General features: G+C 41.7%; 1 protein-coding gene across 1 annotated transcript in view; it reads right to left on the bottom strand.

Annotated features, from left to right (window-relative positions):
• Positions 1-302: 302 nt before the first annotated feature.
• PDE3B (phosphodiesterase 3B) overlaps positions 303-16,599 on the bottom strand; it is a 64,376-nt gene continuing 48,079 nt past the window's right edge. The window contains exons 13-16 of the mRNA XM_054725684.1: positions 11,302-11,505; positions 8,019-8,180; positions 4,226-4,478; positions 303-2,479 (exon numbers count right to left, since the gene is read on the bottom strand). Of these exons, the coding sequence (XP_054581659.1) occupies positions 2,271-2,479; positions 4,226-4,478; positions 8,019-8,180; positions 11,302-11,505 (828 nt within the window). The 3' untranslated portion in view covers positions 303-2,270. The remainder of the gene's footprint in view (positions 2,480-4,225; positions 4,479-8,018; positions 8,181-11,301; positions 11,506-16,599) is intronic.

Here is a 16,599-nt window from a genome sequence, read left to right as displayed (position 1 = left end):
TACTTATGCAATAGCCAGAATTTCCAGGATTCTTGTAAAAATCAGTAGAAAAAGTGAATAGCACCAGCAAAATAAGTGAGACTAGCAAGAAATCATGAAATAAAAAGGTAGGCGTTTTTTTATGAAGAAAAAAAAATGTGTTAGTAAGCCCATATAGTATAGTACTGCAATATTATTTCTACGAGCAGTTAAAACAATATCTAATTCATAGTATTTTAATATGAATCTAAGTGTCTGACCATCCCCATATGGTGTCAAAAAAAACACATGCTTCTTTTAAGAAAACACAAATATACACTAAACCCAATACAAAATTTTAATAAAATAGGAAGGAAATTTGATTGTCTCATTATGCATACATGCTACATGTGAATTTACACAAATATATGTACTTTGCAATAGCAGGGATATACAGATGCAAAATGCACTCTGGAGAAAGAGAAGCACAAGATATATATATATTACAAGTGCAAACTCAATAAATTAGTTAAATTTTATTACTCAGGAATGTGGGACCAGTTCACAGATGATATGGCGATGGTAGCAAAAGTGGCGAAGACACTCGGCACTCACCATGTCTAATAAATAAAGCTTAGTGATTCATTAGAAATTATGATACTCTACAGGATCAAAACATCCAACAGTTCCAAAGATTTTAAATTGGTATCTTTCAGGTAAGCCAACAATTCTATTCTAGGTAGGCAAGAAATTGCCTGCTGACATCATTTTTTAAAAGGAATTACCTTGGAAAATTAATGATTTTAATGCCTACAAAAGCTGAACCGATCCAAAATATAATATGGTCTCCATGAATAATAAGAAATATTAGTCTACCATGTTATTCTGCTCTTTATATCTTCAAAACTTTCACAGCTAGGGTACAAGTCTGGACCCTAACAGAAACTAACAAGCTTATAAACATTGTAAATATGTTCCATTTTCTTTGCAGTTATCTTAATAATGTGCAGTGTGCTTTTGCATGAAATGATTTACTAAAATATTTAGATTTGTTATATAAAAATCACATAAGTATTCCCAGCATTTACTTCATATCTCAGAAATTCGACTTGCATTGGGCTCTAGAAGTTTTGAGTAGTCATAAGTCATTTCTCTCATGTAATCTCAAGGCAAACAGAAATTAATAGAAAGATGAACATTAGTTTTACAGTAACTAAACATATGGCACCTAAGATATAAAAATAAGTACATATTCCAATCACTTCTGCAATGTATGTGTCTTCCAGAGCTCACACTATTTCTTTTGTTCTTTATCTTTGACAAGATAGTCTCATTTTATTTTTTTACATTAAGGCAAAAGACACATCTTTTCTGTGGTTCTAATTAGTCTCATTTTTCTAAGAAAAGAGAAAATAATGCTCCCTTTCATAAAAGGTTAGTATCAATAACTAGGAAAAAGTTTTTTTCTTTTGAAAATATGTGTTGGGATTATATTGTTTAAAAATTCTAATCCTGAGCAAGAGTAAAATGAGAACAGTTTTGACTAAAGAATAAAATCCTTCATTGCTAAACCTAAACAGCTTTAAAATTTGACCATGGAATATAAAGTCAAAAAGGCTAGAATTCAGACTTCTAATTTCCACGCCAAATCTGAATACTAAGAACAGAAATAAAACACACACAGTAAATAATACACAACAGTAAAAAGCATCAGAAATTGATGCGTGTGGATTTTGTTAAATATAACAAAGGTCCCTCAGTCCTTCGTGGGTAAGTCTAGCTGGGTAAATAGCACTCAACAGTGTATGGCACTGAACAGATCCCTTGGAAAGGAGACACACTGGATTCCTTTTTAAATAGGCACAGACTTTCCCCCGCAAAACATTCAAATACATAAAGGACACATCTGGAAATACAATGTGAATCCGGCTTTCAATGAAAGCAAGAAGTTCTGGCCACTTTGGAAACTGCAGTAAAAGTTACTTGAACTTTTAGTTCTAGCTCTCCTTCCTGAAAAGTTAGTGCTTTCCACCCACAGAGCAGTATTGTGACAAAGTATTCCTACACCAGTGAGGCATTAAGTAAGGGCTTGTGACATGAGTCAGGTGAAGCCAAGCTCTAGGAACAGCTTCCTAGTTTGTGGTGAAAGTGCGTAAGAGTGGGAAACCGCAGGCACCGCAGGGATCCCCTCACAGTAAGACGGCCTGTCCACGTGGGAATGGTCAGTTCGAAGTCAGCACAGTGAACACGAGGCACTGATTTCCAACCCTCAGGCACAGCCCTCGGGATTCTTCATTCTGTCTTTGTTTCACTCAAACTGTCTCTCCCTCCTCATCTGCTTCTTCGATCACCTGAATCTCATCTGCTTGAGGTAAGGAAGAATTCTCCACCTGCAGTTTGTTCCCATCAGCTTTACATTTCTCTTCTTCCTCTATCATCTCCTTCCATATCTTGTGGTTTTCAGTGAGGTGATGCATTAGCTGACAAAATATTCGCCGTCTGCTTTTTCTTCTCTGTGGTTCTGTGAAATTAAAAAGTATAGATACTTTAGTCATAGCAATATGATTCAGCCATTCTTTCAATAAATACCTAAGTGCCTATCATATTCCAGGTGCTATCTAAGCACTGGCGTTATAGTAATAAACAGTAAGATCGAACCAAGAGGTTACTGGTTTGATTCCCAGTCAGAGCACATGCCCAGGTTGTGGCTTGATCCCCAGTAGGGGGCGTGCAGGAAGCTGCCAATCCGTGCTTTTCTCTCCCATCCATGTTTCTATTTCTCTACCTCCCTCTCCCTCTCTCTCTAAAAATCAATTTTAAAAATGTAACAATAGTTTTAAAAATAAAGCAGAAAATGAGATTATGGAAGTGTGTGTGTAGGAGGGAGATGGCACTGAAATATCAAATGACAAACCAACCTTTTTGGAATTTTTTAATGTATTAAACACATCAAAATTTTGGTGAGTAGCCTTGGCCAGGTGGCTCAGGTGGTTGAGCATTGTCCTGTACACCTCCCCCCTACCCCTTCCAAAAAAAGGTTGCAAATCCGATTCCTGGTCAGGGGACACATACTTAGGTTGTGGGTTTGATCCCCAGTAGGGATGTGTATGGGAGGCAACCAATCAATGTTCCTCCCTCTCTCTCCGTTCCTTTCTCTAAAAATCAATGAAAACATATCTAAGGTGAGGATTAACAAAATTGGGGTGAGTATAGACTTTCAGAAGCCAGCAACTTCCCAAGATGATACTTAGATGGTAATGGGATAACATTACTCGTCACTGTGCTAATACTAAGACAATTTTGGGGTGATGGTGGATGGGATTCTTTGTAGTTATCTGTTCTGTATACAGCATGCTTGGAAAACAAAGTAATTAGATATTTAATTCTACTTTAAAGAGCAAATAACTGACTTCATTTACAGATACAAAGACAAATGTTTTTTTCATTTTCTATCTATACTCTTTGCTTTATATAGAAAATGGTGCCCCTACACTTATATAATTAAGATCTGTAATGCCACAAAACTTGGTTCTCCTCTTAAGTCAGTTTTTCCAACTGCTTTAAAAAACATATATTTTTATTGATTTCAGAGAGGAAAGGTGCTAACTGCCATATATATATATGTGTGTGTGTGTATATATACATATATATATATATATACATATATATATATATATCATAAAACAATTATATATATATCAATTTCAGAGAGGAAAGGAGGAGAGAGAGAAATGTCCATGATGGGAGAGAATCATTAATTGGCTGCCCCCTGCCGACCCCCTTTTGAGCATGTGCCATTGACCAGAATCAAACGCAGACCCTTCAGTCTGCAGGCTGATGCTCTATCCACTGAGCCAAACAGGCCAGGGCAGTTTTCCCAACTGTTTTGATCCATTTCTAAAGTCTATATGAAGGGCAGAATAACAGGCCAGGAAGGTGGGGTGCGGTAATGGAGGACTAGCCAGTAGGACCCACCCACCTCCTCCCATCTGTCCAGATATGGTGACAGTCCTGTCATGCATGCACAAGTACAGCCGGCTGAGGAGCACTGGCTAGAGGATAACAGATGCTACTTTAGCTATGAGTGCTTGTCGTGTGACAGCATTAGCAATGGGTACCCAGCCCACAGTAGGAACTCACAACCTGAAAACTTACATCATAGTTATTCAGGATAAGACTACTGAATCTTTAAAACTAAGATCCAAATCCAAATTAAATGGATATTTCAGTTAAGAACATTGAATAAATAGTATCCCTATGTTCTTACTAAGATTTAGATTGTCTTCTATTTCTTCATCATCGGTATCTAATTCTTCACCATCCTCATCCGAACAACTTTCAGTATCATCATCCTCTTCTGCTTCTATCCACTCGCCCGGGAGCAAACCAGCAGCATCGTAGGAGTTACACAGGGGACCCACGATGTGGGTGATGAAGGACTCTTGGAGCTTGGCGAGTTGAGGAGAAGAACGATCCATGAAGGGACTGATGGGCAAACCAAGGTTTGCTTCTTCATCTCCCTGATTATTTTAAAAAGAAAAGTACATTCTTAACTGTTGAGAGAACAACTACTAAGCTGCTGTTAAATTATCTTGAGGTGTTTTTTTTTTTAAATAAGCAGTCTACATAAAAACGATTTTTACAAAAAGTGCCAATGAATCTAATTATTCTATCATTTCAACTGTAAGTATTTCTCTAATATTTGAGAAATCCTAAACAAAACTTTATTCTCACACTCTAACAGTCAACTCGTGTGGTTGATACTCAGTTAACAAGAAAAAAATACGTCTTTTTAAAGTAAGTGTTAACAAATTTACTAACAACCTGCAAAATTCCTTAGAGTCAAATACAGATTCTCTTTGTCCTAGGAGGAAACTGTAAATACACTTGTTGTAGCGGTACTGTTAATGTACAGAGTGAGTTTTGCAAATGCTTTTCAACAACCCTCCCCTTTTGTAATAGCATAACCGTCCCATTAATGTAAATAAAAAAGCCTAATATGTAAAACAAAGAAGTAGAGCTAATGTGGTTGAGGTGAGGATTCTGGGCTCAGAGCCCCAATTGCTTGCCCTGAGATACACTATTCACTGTGGCCTCTAGGGTTCTGGAGAGCACAGTACTGTAAGATCAGACATACGTAGCTTTAAAACCTGCTTTTGCCACCTATTACCTAGAGAAGGGGTTCTCAAACTTTTTAAACGGGGCCAGTTCACTGTCCCTCAGACGTTGGAGGGCCGGACTATAGTTTAAAAAAAACTATGAACAAATTCCTATGCACACTGCACATATCTTATTTTGAAGTAAAAAAACAAAACGGCAAAAACACCCGCATGTGGCCCACGGGCCGTAGTTTGAGGACGCCTGACCTAGAGGGTGTTGGGCAAGCTCTATGTTCAATTCATGTGTAAAATTTTATAAATCTATTTTACAGGGTTGCTATGAGGATGAAAAGCAATATTAGCCGAAACCGGTTTGGCTCAGTGGATAGAGCGTCAGCCTGCGGACTGAAAGGTCCCAGGTTCGATTCCAGTCAAGGGCATGTACATTGGTTGCGGACACGTCCCCAGTGGGGGGTGTGCAGGAGGCAGCTGATCGATGTTTCTAGCTCTCTATCCCTCTCCCTTCCTCTCTGTAAAAAAAAATCAATAAAATATATTTTTTTAAAAAAAGAAAAGCAATATTAATATATTAAGTGTTCAGCACAGTGCTGAGCATTCTCCAAACGGTACTGTGAACAGTTTGGTTCCCAGTGTCTGATCTGGTGGGGAATGAATACGCTCCATAATGCACAAGTGCTGCAGGCAAGATGAGTCATATGTCCTTATGAAACTGTCGCAGTGATGAACTGTCCTGTGATTTAAATCTTCTATGACTAAGAAAAGAATGTTTGTTTGTTTTTAAACCAGTTGAGGTTGCCCACAGGATTCTACAATTTCACAGGTTTAATGCTTGTTTTTTGTTGGTTTTTTTTTTTTGTAGAAGTTTGGCTTTTCTAAGTTCATGGCACTTGGATATAGGAAGATAAAGCTAGTGTAATTACAATGATAAAAAGATGGGTAAAGTTAGAATTTTGCCTCCATATCTCCAAGATGTTTAGTAGCATAGCTAGAATGAGAGGAAATGTAATAGTTTTTTTTTTTAATATATTTTATTGATTTTTTTTACAGAGAGGAAGAGAGAGTTAGAAACATCGATGAGAGAGAAACATCGATCAGTTGCCTCCTGCACACCCCCCTACTGGGGATGTGCCCGCAACCAATGTATATGCCCTTGACCGGAATCGAACCTGGGACCCTTGAGTCCGCAGGCCGACGCTCTATCCACTGAGCCAAACCGGTTTTGGCAGGAAATGTAATAGTTTTGATGAGGGTTAACTAGAACTTTCATATATAGATTAGTACATTAACCTTCATAACAATTCTATGGTAGGGTGTCATTTTTCTCCTTTGACATATGAATAATGAAACCTAGAAAAATTAAGTGATACTGTCTGAAATATGTGATTTTTAGTGAAAGATCAGGAATTATAATTGCTAACATTTATGGAGCACTTATCTGTCAGGAACTTTTCTAAGACTTTAAATATTAAGGTTGTTGTGAGGATTAAATAAGTTATGTGGTAGGTGCCATCAACATTCCTGTTTTATAAATGGGGAAACTGAGGCAGAGAGGTTAAGGTCACACTGCTGGTAAGGAAAAGGAACCAGGATTCAACCTCAGGCATGGCTTTATGTTTGTTTAATAAAAATTAATTCTATATACTTTCAAAATAATTATATTGTAAATGGGGTTGAAATGAACTTTTCAAATGTTCTTTCAATGAAATTTGTGAGTTTTCGCAATCTGGCATATATCAATACTTTTTAATTACCTCTGTACAGATGGCATTTTCCTTAGCATTAAATTCTTTTGTGAACATAAATTAAATCCTAAAACAGGCTTCCGTTACCTTTAATAATGAATTTGGGACTATGCAAACTGATTACTACAGATTAGGCAAATATTTATTACTATATATTACCCCAAAGTACAAATAATTTAGTTCAAGTGTATCAGAATAGTAAAATATTAATTCCATGATTACACAGTATAGAATATTTTAACTTATGAACAGCAGAGTACACATTATTGTGTTGGGACCTTTAGCTAAGGTGGCTGAAAGCCACTGCACATTTATCGGTCATTTGATACAATCTGGGTGTGACAGGTACAACAGGTAACTGTGCATGCTTTATAGACTCCACTTCCTCACTCCTGCTAGAGTTGCAACTCATGGTAAGAAAGCCTCACAGCGGCCTCACATGGTAGATACCTTGTTTTTCTGGTTATTAGGGTCAATAAGGATTCCCAAGGAATGTAATTCCAAAATCAAGAAGATGTGTTTGATGTTTGGAGATAATGAAATGTTAGGCTTGTGGGAAAATCAGTATACTCTTACATTGTAGAGAGCCTCAAAATTGGACCTCAAAAAAATGGAAAGATTCTGCAATGTGGTAGGATTAGTTTTCAAGACAAGAGTTTAAAACACATGAGAAAAGACCATGTTTACATCTTTGGATTCTTGAAAACCATTAAGATCTACTTTGTCCCCATTTCTAGCTAATTTCTTATCCTCTACCAGGACTTTTACCCAGTTGATGTTTCTAAGGCAATCTTTTTATAGCAGAGTTGAAGATGGTTGATTGTCTTTAAATATAACCTAAGTATAATCTGAATCAATTCAAAACAACTTCATTTGGAAATAAATTATCGTAGGCTATATCGGTTCTCAGGGTTGAAAGAGACCTTGGAATCATAATGTAGTCTGTCCTTACCTCTACACTCAAGTACTTTCAACCCACTTTAGATAGGCCATAAACATTTTTTTTTTTTTAATATCAGCAGCAAAGGCAAAAAGAGCACAGAATATACTAAGACCAGAGCAAATGAAACTATTTCTAACCATTCTTAGTCAAAGCAATTCAGATTTCAAACACTGACTGTAGCTTTCCAAATCCCAAAGGGTAGTGTCTTCAGGTGGCAGCTATTAAAAATCCCACCAATCTCACTTTTCAACTCACCTGCTCATAAAATTCATTGACAATGCCTTCTGTCCATTTCAAATGCAGGTTCCGAACCTTTGCTGGGCCATTGATATCTGCCAGTTTGATGCACACCTGGCATACTAAGAGGCGGTCATTTTCATTACTCCATTCTATACCATTACTATTTACATCATTGGCCTGTTTTGGAAAAACAGAATTATTTTAGGTTCTGAGAGCACAGGAGTTTTGTTGTTTCTACCAAATTACCTTAAAATTTTTCTAACCCAATGACAGCAAGGAATTTCAATAAATGCTTCTTTTAATCTATTTGTGCCATAATATGGACCTCTATGGTTAAGTTTATCTTGAATTTGAAATATGATAATTTTGTTTCAATAGAAGCAGAGACTATAAAAACATAACAAACCATGGGTTTCCATATTTGTGATTACCACAGAGGATTATAATTTGTGTGTGTGTGTGTGTGTGTGTGTGTATGTATATGAATAATATATATATAACATTATTAATATGCAATATAATATTATAAGTATATATATGCAACACATCATAAATCATGTAGAATTGTAACTTTGTACCTCAAAAAAAAAAAAAGAAAATACTTAAGGATCTAAGGAGAAGTTGGCTCTAGCTGTGAAAGACAAATATGATATGGTTTAAAGAACGTAAGTCTTAGAAGCTGAGCTCTATGGTTTAAAATCCTGACTCAGAATGACGTGCTAATTTATTGTGTGATACTGAAAAAATCATTGAATCTCTTGGAGTGTTTCTTCATCTAGAGGATAGTCTTATCCAGGGGGTTAAATCTAGTACTTCTTTGTTACCAGTTCCTCTACCATGAAAGGACACCTTCCTTTATGTCAGAAACTCATAAAAAAACACACAACAGATTCCAGCCCTGGCCACTGTGGTACAATTGGTTGGATCATCATCCCTTACCCAGTAAAGTTGTGGGTTCAATCCCCAGTCATGGCACATACCTGGGTTTCGGATTCTATCCCAGGTCAGTGGGGAGGGGGGTGCATACAGGAGGCAACCCATGATGTCTGTCTCTCTTTAAAATGAATAAGCATATCCTTAAGTGAAGATTTTTAAAAATGAGAAGAAAACAATAGATTCCTGCCAGCAAAAGAAGGGGCATCCTTCCTTCAGGAATCAGAAGCCATGGTTTTCAACACTTTTTCACTCCAAATGTCTGAGGCATAGAACACGCTGATGAGTACCACTATCCCAGGAGGACAGGGACTCCTACCTGTTCATTCCTTATTCTTTTTTTGTTTCTTATTCTTTAGCACAGTGAGTGCATATTCTCAAGTGGAAGAGTGGAGAGTACTTCTCTCCCACACCAGCCAAGCACTAATATAAAGAAGGTGTAATAGGTGTGGTGCAGTAGACATAATGGGCTTCCTTGAAGTACATCTTTAATTTCATAAAAGGCCTTCCTTGGCACAGTGCACAACTTTCTCAAATCTGCCCCTAAAAACTTTGAACATAATTGATTTGTCATCATGTGAAAGTTACAAGTCTGTGTCAGAGAGGAAATATAGCGAGCAATAGTATTTAAGGATGTATTATAATAAAAATAGTGTTTTAAAATATTGGAATATGTAGTATCTTACAGTAGATATTTATCATTAATTCATGAACAGTATTAATTCTAACTTAATATTAAATAACTAGAGGCCTGGTGCACAAATTTGTGCACGGGTGGGGTCACTATGGGTGGCCTGCAGGGATCGGGCCAAAACCTGCAGTCCAACGCTGCCTGCAGCTCCTACCTCCCTGCTCCTGCTCATCCCGGCCCCACTGTGCCTGCCGCAGGCTTGTGCCCAATTAGTCCCGATCAGGAGAGGCTGGTGCTGCCACAGCAGCGCTCACCAGCCATGAGCCCTGTGTCGGGCGCCTTCCCAAGGGGAGTGGCCTGTGGGATCGGGTCAAAACTGGCTCTCTAACATCCCCGAGGGGTCCCGGATTGCAAGAGGGCACAGGCCAGGCTGAGGGACACTACTGGTGCATGACCAGGCCAGGGAGGGACCATCTCACTATGTCCCGATCAGCCAGACCCCAGCAGCAATCTAACCTACAGGTCAAAGCATCTGCCCCCTGGTGGTCAGTAAACATCATAGTAACTGATCAACTGGTCGACTGCCCCCTGGTGGTCAGTGCACGTTATAGTGACTGGTCGACCAGTTGACTATCCCCTGATGGTCAGTGCACGTCATAGCGAGGGTTGAGCAGCCTTAGCATATCATTAGCATATTACGCTTTGATTGATTGGTTGGTTCTGCCATTCAGTCTATTTGCATATTACCCTTTTATTATCTACTAGAGGCCCAGTGCATGAAAATTCATGCACTGGAGGGGGGTTCCCTCAGCCCGGCCTGCCCCCTCTCACAGTCCGGGACCCCTCAGGGGTGGGAGGCGAACTGGCGATCAGGGAAAGGCGACACCCTATCACACCTCTGCTGCTGCCACTGCCGGCAGTGCAAGCCTCGTCCGGCCCTGGTTACCTGAGCCTCAGGTGGCCCTGGGCGGCTGGGCAGCCACCACCCAAGGCTTGCTTGCACCTCCAGCTGGCCCTGGGCGGCTGGGGGCTGAGGTGACTGGGTGCCACCATCTTGTGGCTGTGAGCACCGCCATCTTTGAGGGTGTGGCAGTCAATTATCATATTCCCTCCTTATTGGCTGTGGGCGCTGCCCTCTTTGAGACGGTGTGAGGGTCAATTAGCATATTCCCTCTTTATTAGATAGGATATTAATTAGACTGGACATCTTCCGGGCGACCTTCCTGACGTCCTTCTGGACAAAGCAATGGTGGTGGTGCCGAGGAAGAGGCAGTTAGAGGTGATCAGACTGGCAGGGGAGAGCCGTTAGGGGGATCAGGTTGGCAGGGGAGAGCAGTTAGGGGGATCAGGCTGGCAGGGAGAGCAGTTAGGGGGATCAGACTGGCAGGGGAGAGCTGTTAGGGGGATCAGGTTGGCAGGGGAGAGCAGTTAGGGGGATCAGGCTGGCAGGGAGAGCAGTTAGGAGGATCAGGCCGGCAGGGGAGAGCAGTTAGGGGGATTAGGCAGGCGGGGGAGAGCGGTTATAGAGGTTAGGGGCGATCCGGCAGGCAGGCCAGCAAGCGGTTAGGAGCCCGTAGTCCCAGATTGCAAGAGGGTGCAAGCCAAGCTGAGGAATACCCGCCTCCCCATGCATGAATTTCGTGCACTGGGCCTCTAGTATAGGATACTTTTATTTAGTAACACTAATAACAGTGGTTTCCATTTTTGATACCAGGCATAAATTACATAACAAACCTTGGCATTGAATTCAGCAAGGAAATCAAAATGCTTCTTAAGGTCTGTGGCAAGGATTGCTTCAATGACTAAAAAACGAAAGCGCTTGAATTCCACATGATCAAGATTAAGAAGGAAGTTGTATTCTGGGCTAGAAAGATACAGGCTCCAAGCTGATGCAGCATGATGATTCTCCAGAACAGATCTATCGTTGTATAAAACTGCCTAAAAAGGAATAAGAAAAATGAGGGAGGCATATTAAAGATATTAAACTTTTAATAATAAACAGAGTTGGGATCAGATTAGAAAAAAACAAACAGTGAGTAACAGCTCTATGCCATTGGTATTTTAATTTTGTGAAGGGTTGTGATACTTTTATAAATCAGTGGACCAAAGTGCAAGGTGAGGTACACCTTTCCTGCATGCACAGCTTGTCAGTGAAAGGGAATTGGTTTTCCAAGTTCATCATCTTTGCAAATACCGTGCTGCCTTCCAAGAGATGGAAAGTTGGTGTTTAAGGTCTACTACATGAAAACAGTAAACCTTTTCAGATAAAGCTTAGTCCTTAGGGATAAAGAACAGGCTTGGGATACATTTCTTCAGCTAGCATGGAATCAAGGGTGGTGGCAACAGAAAAGAAGCAGGAGTACAGTCTAGGCCAGTGATGGGCAACCTTTTGAGCTCGGTGTTTCAAACTTCGCCAAAAAACTGAGCATAACTCGGGTAGTGTGTCCCTTTGAGGAAAAAAACATTATTTCGTGATATTTATAGTTTAAATGACATAAATGTTTCATCCTCGGCATGCGGCCGCGTGTCATCAGAAATGGCACTGACACGCGTGTCAGAGGTTCGCCATCACTGGTCTAGGCTGAGGCAGGCCCAATGTCTGAGAAGGACACATCCTACACTTCCAACTTGTCACTGTGCCTAAGAATAAGAAGTAGGAAACAGGTAAGAGCACAAATCCTTTGGTTCAAGTGTTATGGCACTATTCACTTTTTCTCCATCTCTTCCACCTCTAAAAATTAAGCAATTTTTAAAATCATTAAGCATAGTAATTTTAAAAAATATTTTAACAATTTTATTGTGGACTATAACGCATGCAAAAAATGCTAAAACTTGAATAGTACAGTTTAACCAATAGTTGTAGAGAAAATGCCCATGTTACCATAAGTACAACATTGCTGACTCCTTGGAAACTTTCTTTGTACACCTTTTTTATCACAACCTTCTTCCTCCCCACAAAGATATGCATCCCTAAGTAATATATTCAGTATTTTAGTTGTGCCTATTTTTAGACATGATATACAAGAAATCAACTTTGGGAATTACTTGTTTTGTAAAATTTTGACGTGCAATTCACATACAACATTATATTAGTTTCAGATGTAAAACATTCAATATTAGTATATATTGAGAAATGATCACCAGAATAAGTTTAGTAAACTTCCATAACAATACATAGATTTATATATATATTTTTTTCTTGTGATGAGAACTTTTAAAATATTCTTAGAACTTTCAAGTATGCAATACGATATTATTAACTACTAGGGGCCCAGGGCACAAATTCGTGCACCTGGAAAGGAACTGTGGGTTGTGAGGCTGCAGTGGGCACAAAGGCGGATCTCGGCCCATCCTCTGTGCCCCTACCTGGCCCCTCACACTGCAGCCCCACTCCCCCTTCTGCTGTTCCCACACGCTGAAGTTGCTGGCCCTGCTCACACCTGCTGACAGCATGGAGTGATAGTTGCCAGCGTTGAGTGATCGGGTGCAAGCAGTGGCTGCCACCCTGATTGCTCTGCAGGAGCAGGGGGAGGTGGAGAAGCCCTCAGGGACGACTTGGGCCGGCAGTCGCTGCTCACAACAGCTGATGGCGCTGAGTGATCGGGGACAGCGCTTCGAGCCAGCAGCGGGTGTGAGTGGGACCGGCACTGGCAGCAGGCGCGAGCGCGGGGCAGCACCATGGTGAGTGGGAGCAAAGAATTTTCATTAACCACCAGAGGCTTGCCCCAATTACAGCGACCGGCACCCTGCCTTGGTCTGGCGCCCCCACTCACCTGCTCCCGCTGTGGCCGACACCCACCATGTTCTGTGCAAGCCCCCTGGTGTGTGAAGTGCACGTCATAGCAACCAGTTGTTCTGCCGTTCGGTCTATTTGCATATTGGGGTTTTATATGTATAGACTAGAGGCCCGGTGCACGAAATTCATGCACGGAGGGCGGGTTCCTTCAGCCCACCCTGCACCATCTCCAATTGGGGACATCTCTCTCACAATCTGGGACCACTGGCTCCTAACTGCTCACCTGCCTGCCTGCCTGATCGCCCCTGACTGCCTCTGCCTGCCTGGTTGCCCCTAACTGCTCTGCCTGCCTGATCGCCCCTAACTGCCCTCCCCTGCCAGCCTGGTTGCCCCCAACTGCCCTCCACTGCTGGCCTGATCTCACCCCCAATTGCCCTCCTCTGCTGGCCAATTTGGTTCTGACTGGTTGGTTTCTATGACAGCATCAAAAGCTCCACCTCCTAGGCAGCCACTGGCTCCCCACAGCACCCAGATTTGGTTCTGATTGGTCAGTTTCTATGCCAGTCAGCGTTAGAAGCTCCACTTCCTAGGCAGCCATTGGTTCTTCATAGCAGCCACATTCGGTTCTGATTAGTCGCTTCCTATGCCAGTCAAAGCCTCTGGGCCTATCAATGGAGCCTGATCAGAAAGGCAGGGCTGATCAGCAGCCCAGGTGGAGGCCTGGAGAGAAATGGAGGCTGGGCTGCTGGCCAGACTGGGAGAGAGAGAGAGAGGCAAGTGCTGATCAAAAGCTGCCACAGAGGCAACTAATCAGTCCCTGCTTCTCTCTTCAGGCCTCTCTGGCCCTGATTCGCAGCCCCCTCAGCAGTCAGTGCTGGGGCACCGCGCCTGCAGCAGAAGCAGTCAGCACTGGGTTGCCATGGCAATCCAGCGCTGCCTACAGGACTGACTTCCAGTTGGTTGAGCCTTGGTTGTTACTGGTCGTTATGACCCAGGGTTTTTATATATTAGGATAGGTGCCATGCTGTACATTACATCCCTAGGACTTATAACTGGAAGTTGGTACCTTTTGATTCCATTCACCCATTATACCTTTTCATTGCTGTCTCCTTTGTGTGATTATATGGCACATTACTATCCATTATGCTGCATATGTTCATTTGGGTTATTTTCAGTTAATATCTATTATGAATGTACTAGGGTCCCAGTGCACGAATTTGTTCACCTTGAAAGGAACTGTGGGCCACAAGGCTGTGGTGGGCACAGGGGCAGGTCTCGGCCCATCCTCTGTGCCCGCCCAGCCCCTCCTGCTGCAGCATTGGGTCCCGTCTGCCGGCAGCCCCACTCCTACCGCTGCCGCACCCACATGCTGGCGGCACCAGCCAAGCTCGCACCCGCTGACGGTGTGGAGTGATTAGGGCCAGCGTCAGCAGCGCGTGCGAGCAGGGCCAGTGCGGTCAGCGGGTAAGAGTGGCCACTGCTGCTTCGATTGCCCATCAGGGGCAGGGGGAGGTGGAGAAGTCCTCAGGGGTAATCGGGGCCGGCAGCCGCCACTGGCACCAACTGACGGTGCCAAGAGATTGGGACTGGTGCAGGGCACTGGCAGTGGGTGCCAGTGGCAGGGAGGAGTGGAGAAGCCTTGAGGGGCGATCAGGGCTGGCAGCCACCATTCACACCCACTGACGGCACTGAGCGATCGGGGCCGGCGCTGGAAGCAGGTGTGAGCGGGGCCAGCGCCAGCAGCAGGTGTGAGTACTGGGTGGGACTGTGGCATGTGGGAGCAAATAATTTTCAGTAACCACCAGAGGCTTGCCCCAATGACAGTGACCAGCACCCTGCCTTGGTCTGGCGTACCCGCTCACCTGCTCCACTATCCTGCCACAGCCGATGCCTGCCATGGTCTGCTGCCTGCTGCCCATGCCTACCATGTTCCGCTCGTGCCCCCTGGTGGTCAGTGCATGTCATAGCAACCAGTTATTCGGTTGTTCCACTGTTTGGTCTATTTGCATATTAGCCTTTTATTATATAGGGTAATCTATCATAGTATACTGCTATGAATAATCTTGTATAGGTATCCTGGCACATGCATTTGTATAGGATATATGCATGGGAGTAGATTTAGGGAATTGTACAGTATATAGATCTTCAACTTTACCAGATAATGTCAAATTGTCATATATAATGTATGAGAGTGTCTTTGTTCCACACATCAGCCCTTCATATTGTTAAGACTTTTAAAGTTTTTTTAAATTGTTGGGTTTCTTGTGTTGGTTTTAATTAGCATTCCCCTGGTTACTAATGAAGCTAGAATGGTTATTGGTTGTTTGGATTTCCCATTTTGTTCGTGCTTGTTCAAGTTTTTTGGCCAATTTATAATTTAGTTGTCTTTTTCTTACTGACTTTTAGGAATTCTCAGTATATTCTGGTTTCGATTCTTTGGTTGGTTGTATTTGTTGCATATACCTTTTTTTAAAAAAATTCTCTGTATATTCTGGTTTCAAATCTTTTGTTGGTTGTGGTGCATATACTTTTTTCCCCCACTCTGTGTCTAGCCTTTTTAACATTCTTAATAGTGTGTTTAGGGAAGTTCTTAAATTTAATGTAGTGCAATTCATCAGTAAGTTTCCTTCATGGTTAGTGTTCTTCTTTCCTGTTTAAGGAATCCTTGCCTTCGGGGATTTTGATTGTTGGTGGCACTGAATTTTTAAATAGACAATTACTCTTAAATTGATTTATCTTGAAATACTGATGCAATCTGTGACCATGGACTATCTCCTCATTCATTTTTTAGTGTATATGAGTTAAGTTTTATCTTTTCCTGACAAAATCTTGCATATCTTTGTTAGATTTATCTCTAGGTACTTCATATTTTTGGATGCTATTAATAATAAAGGCTATCTTTTCAAAAAGCATTTAATTTTCTAATTATCAGCAGCTCGTATTTAAAAGTATAATTATATTTGCCCTGGCCAGTGTTTCTCAGTGGTTAGAGTGTCAGCCAGGGCACCAAGGGCAGGTACCTGGGTTGCAAGTTTGATCCCTGGCCCCAATCAGGGCACTCGGTGCTCCTGCAGGAGGCAACCAATCAATGTGTCTGTTTCACATTGATGTTTCTCTCTGCCTCTCTCCCCCCCACCATCCCTCCCTCCTTCCACTCTCTCTAAAAAATCAATGGAAAAAATATCCTTGGGTGAGGATTAAATAAATAAACAAACAAACAAATAATAAAAGTATAATTATTTTTATATATTGAACCCTACACCTAGCAATCTTGCTAAAATTTCTCATTTTACTAA

The sequence above is a fragment of the Eptesicus fuscus genome, chromosome 13 (assembly GCF_027574615.1).
Source record: "Eptesicus fuscus isolate TK198812 chromosome 13, DD_ASM_mEF_20220401, whole genome shotgun sequence".
NCBI lineage: Eukaryota > Metazoa > Chordata > Mammalia > Chiroptera > Vespertilionidae > Eptesicus > Eptesicus fuscus.
Note: the sequence above shows the minus strand (reverse complement) of the source record. Positions and strands in the feature narration are given on the sequence as shown.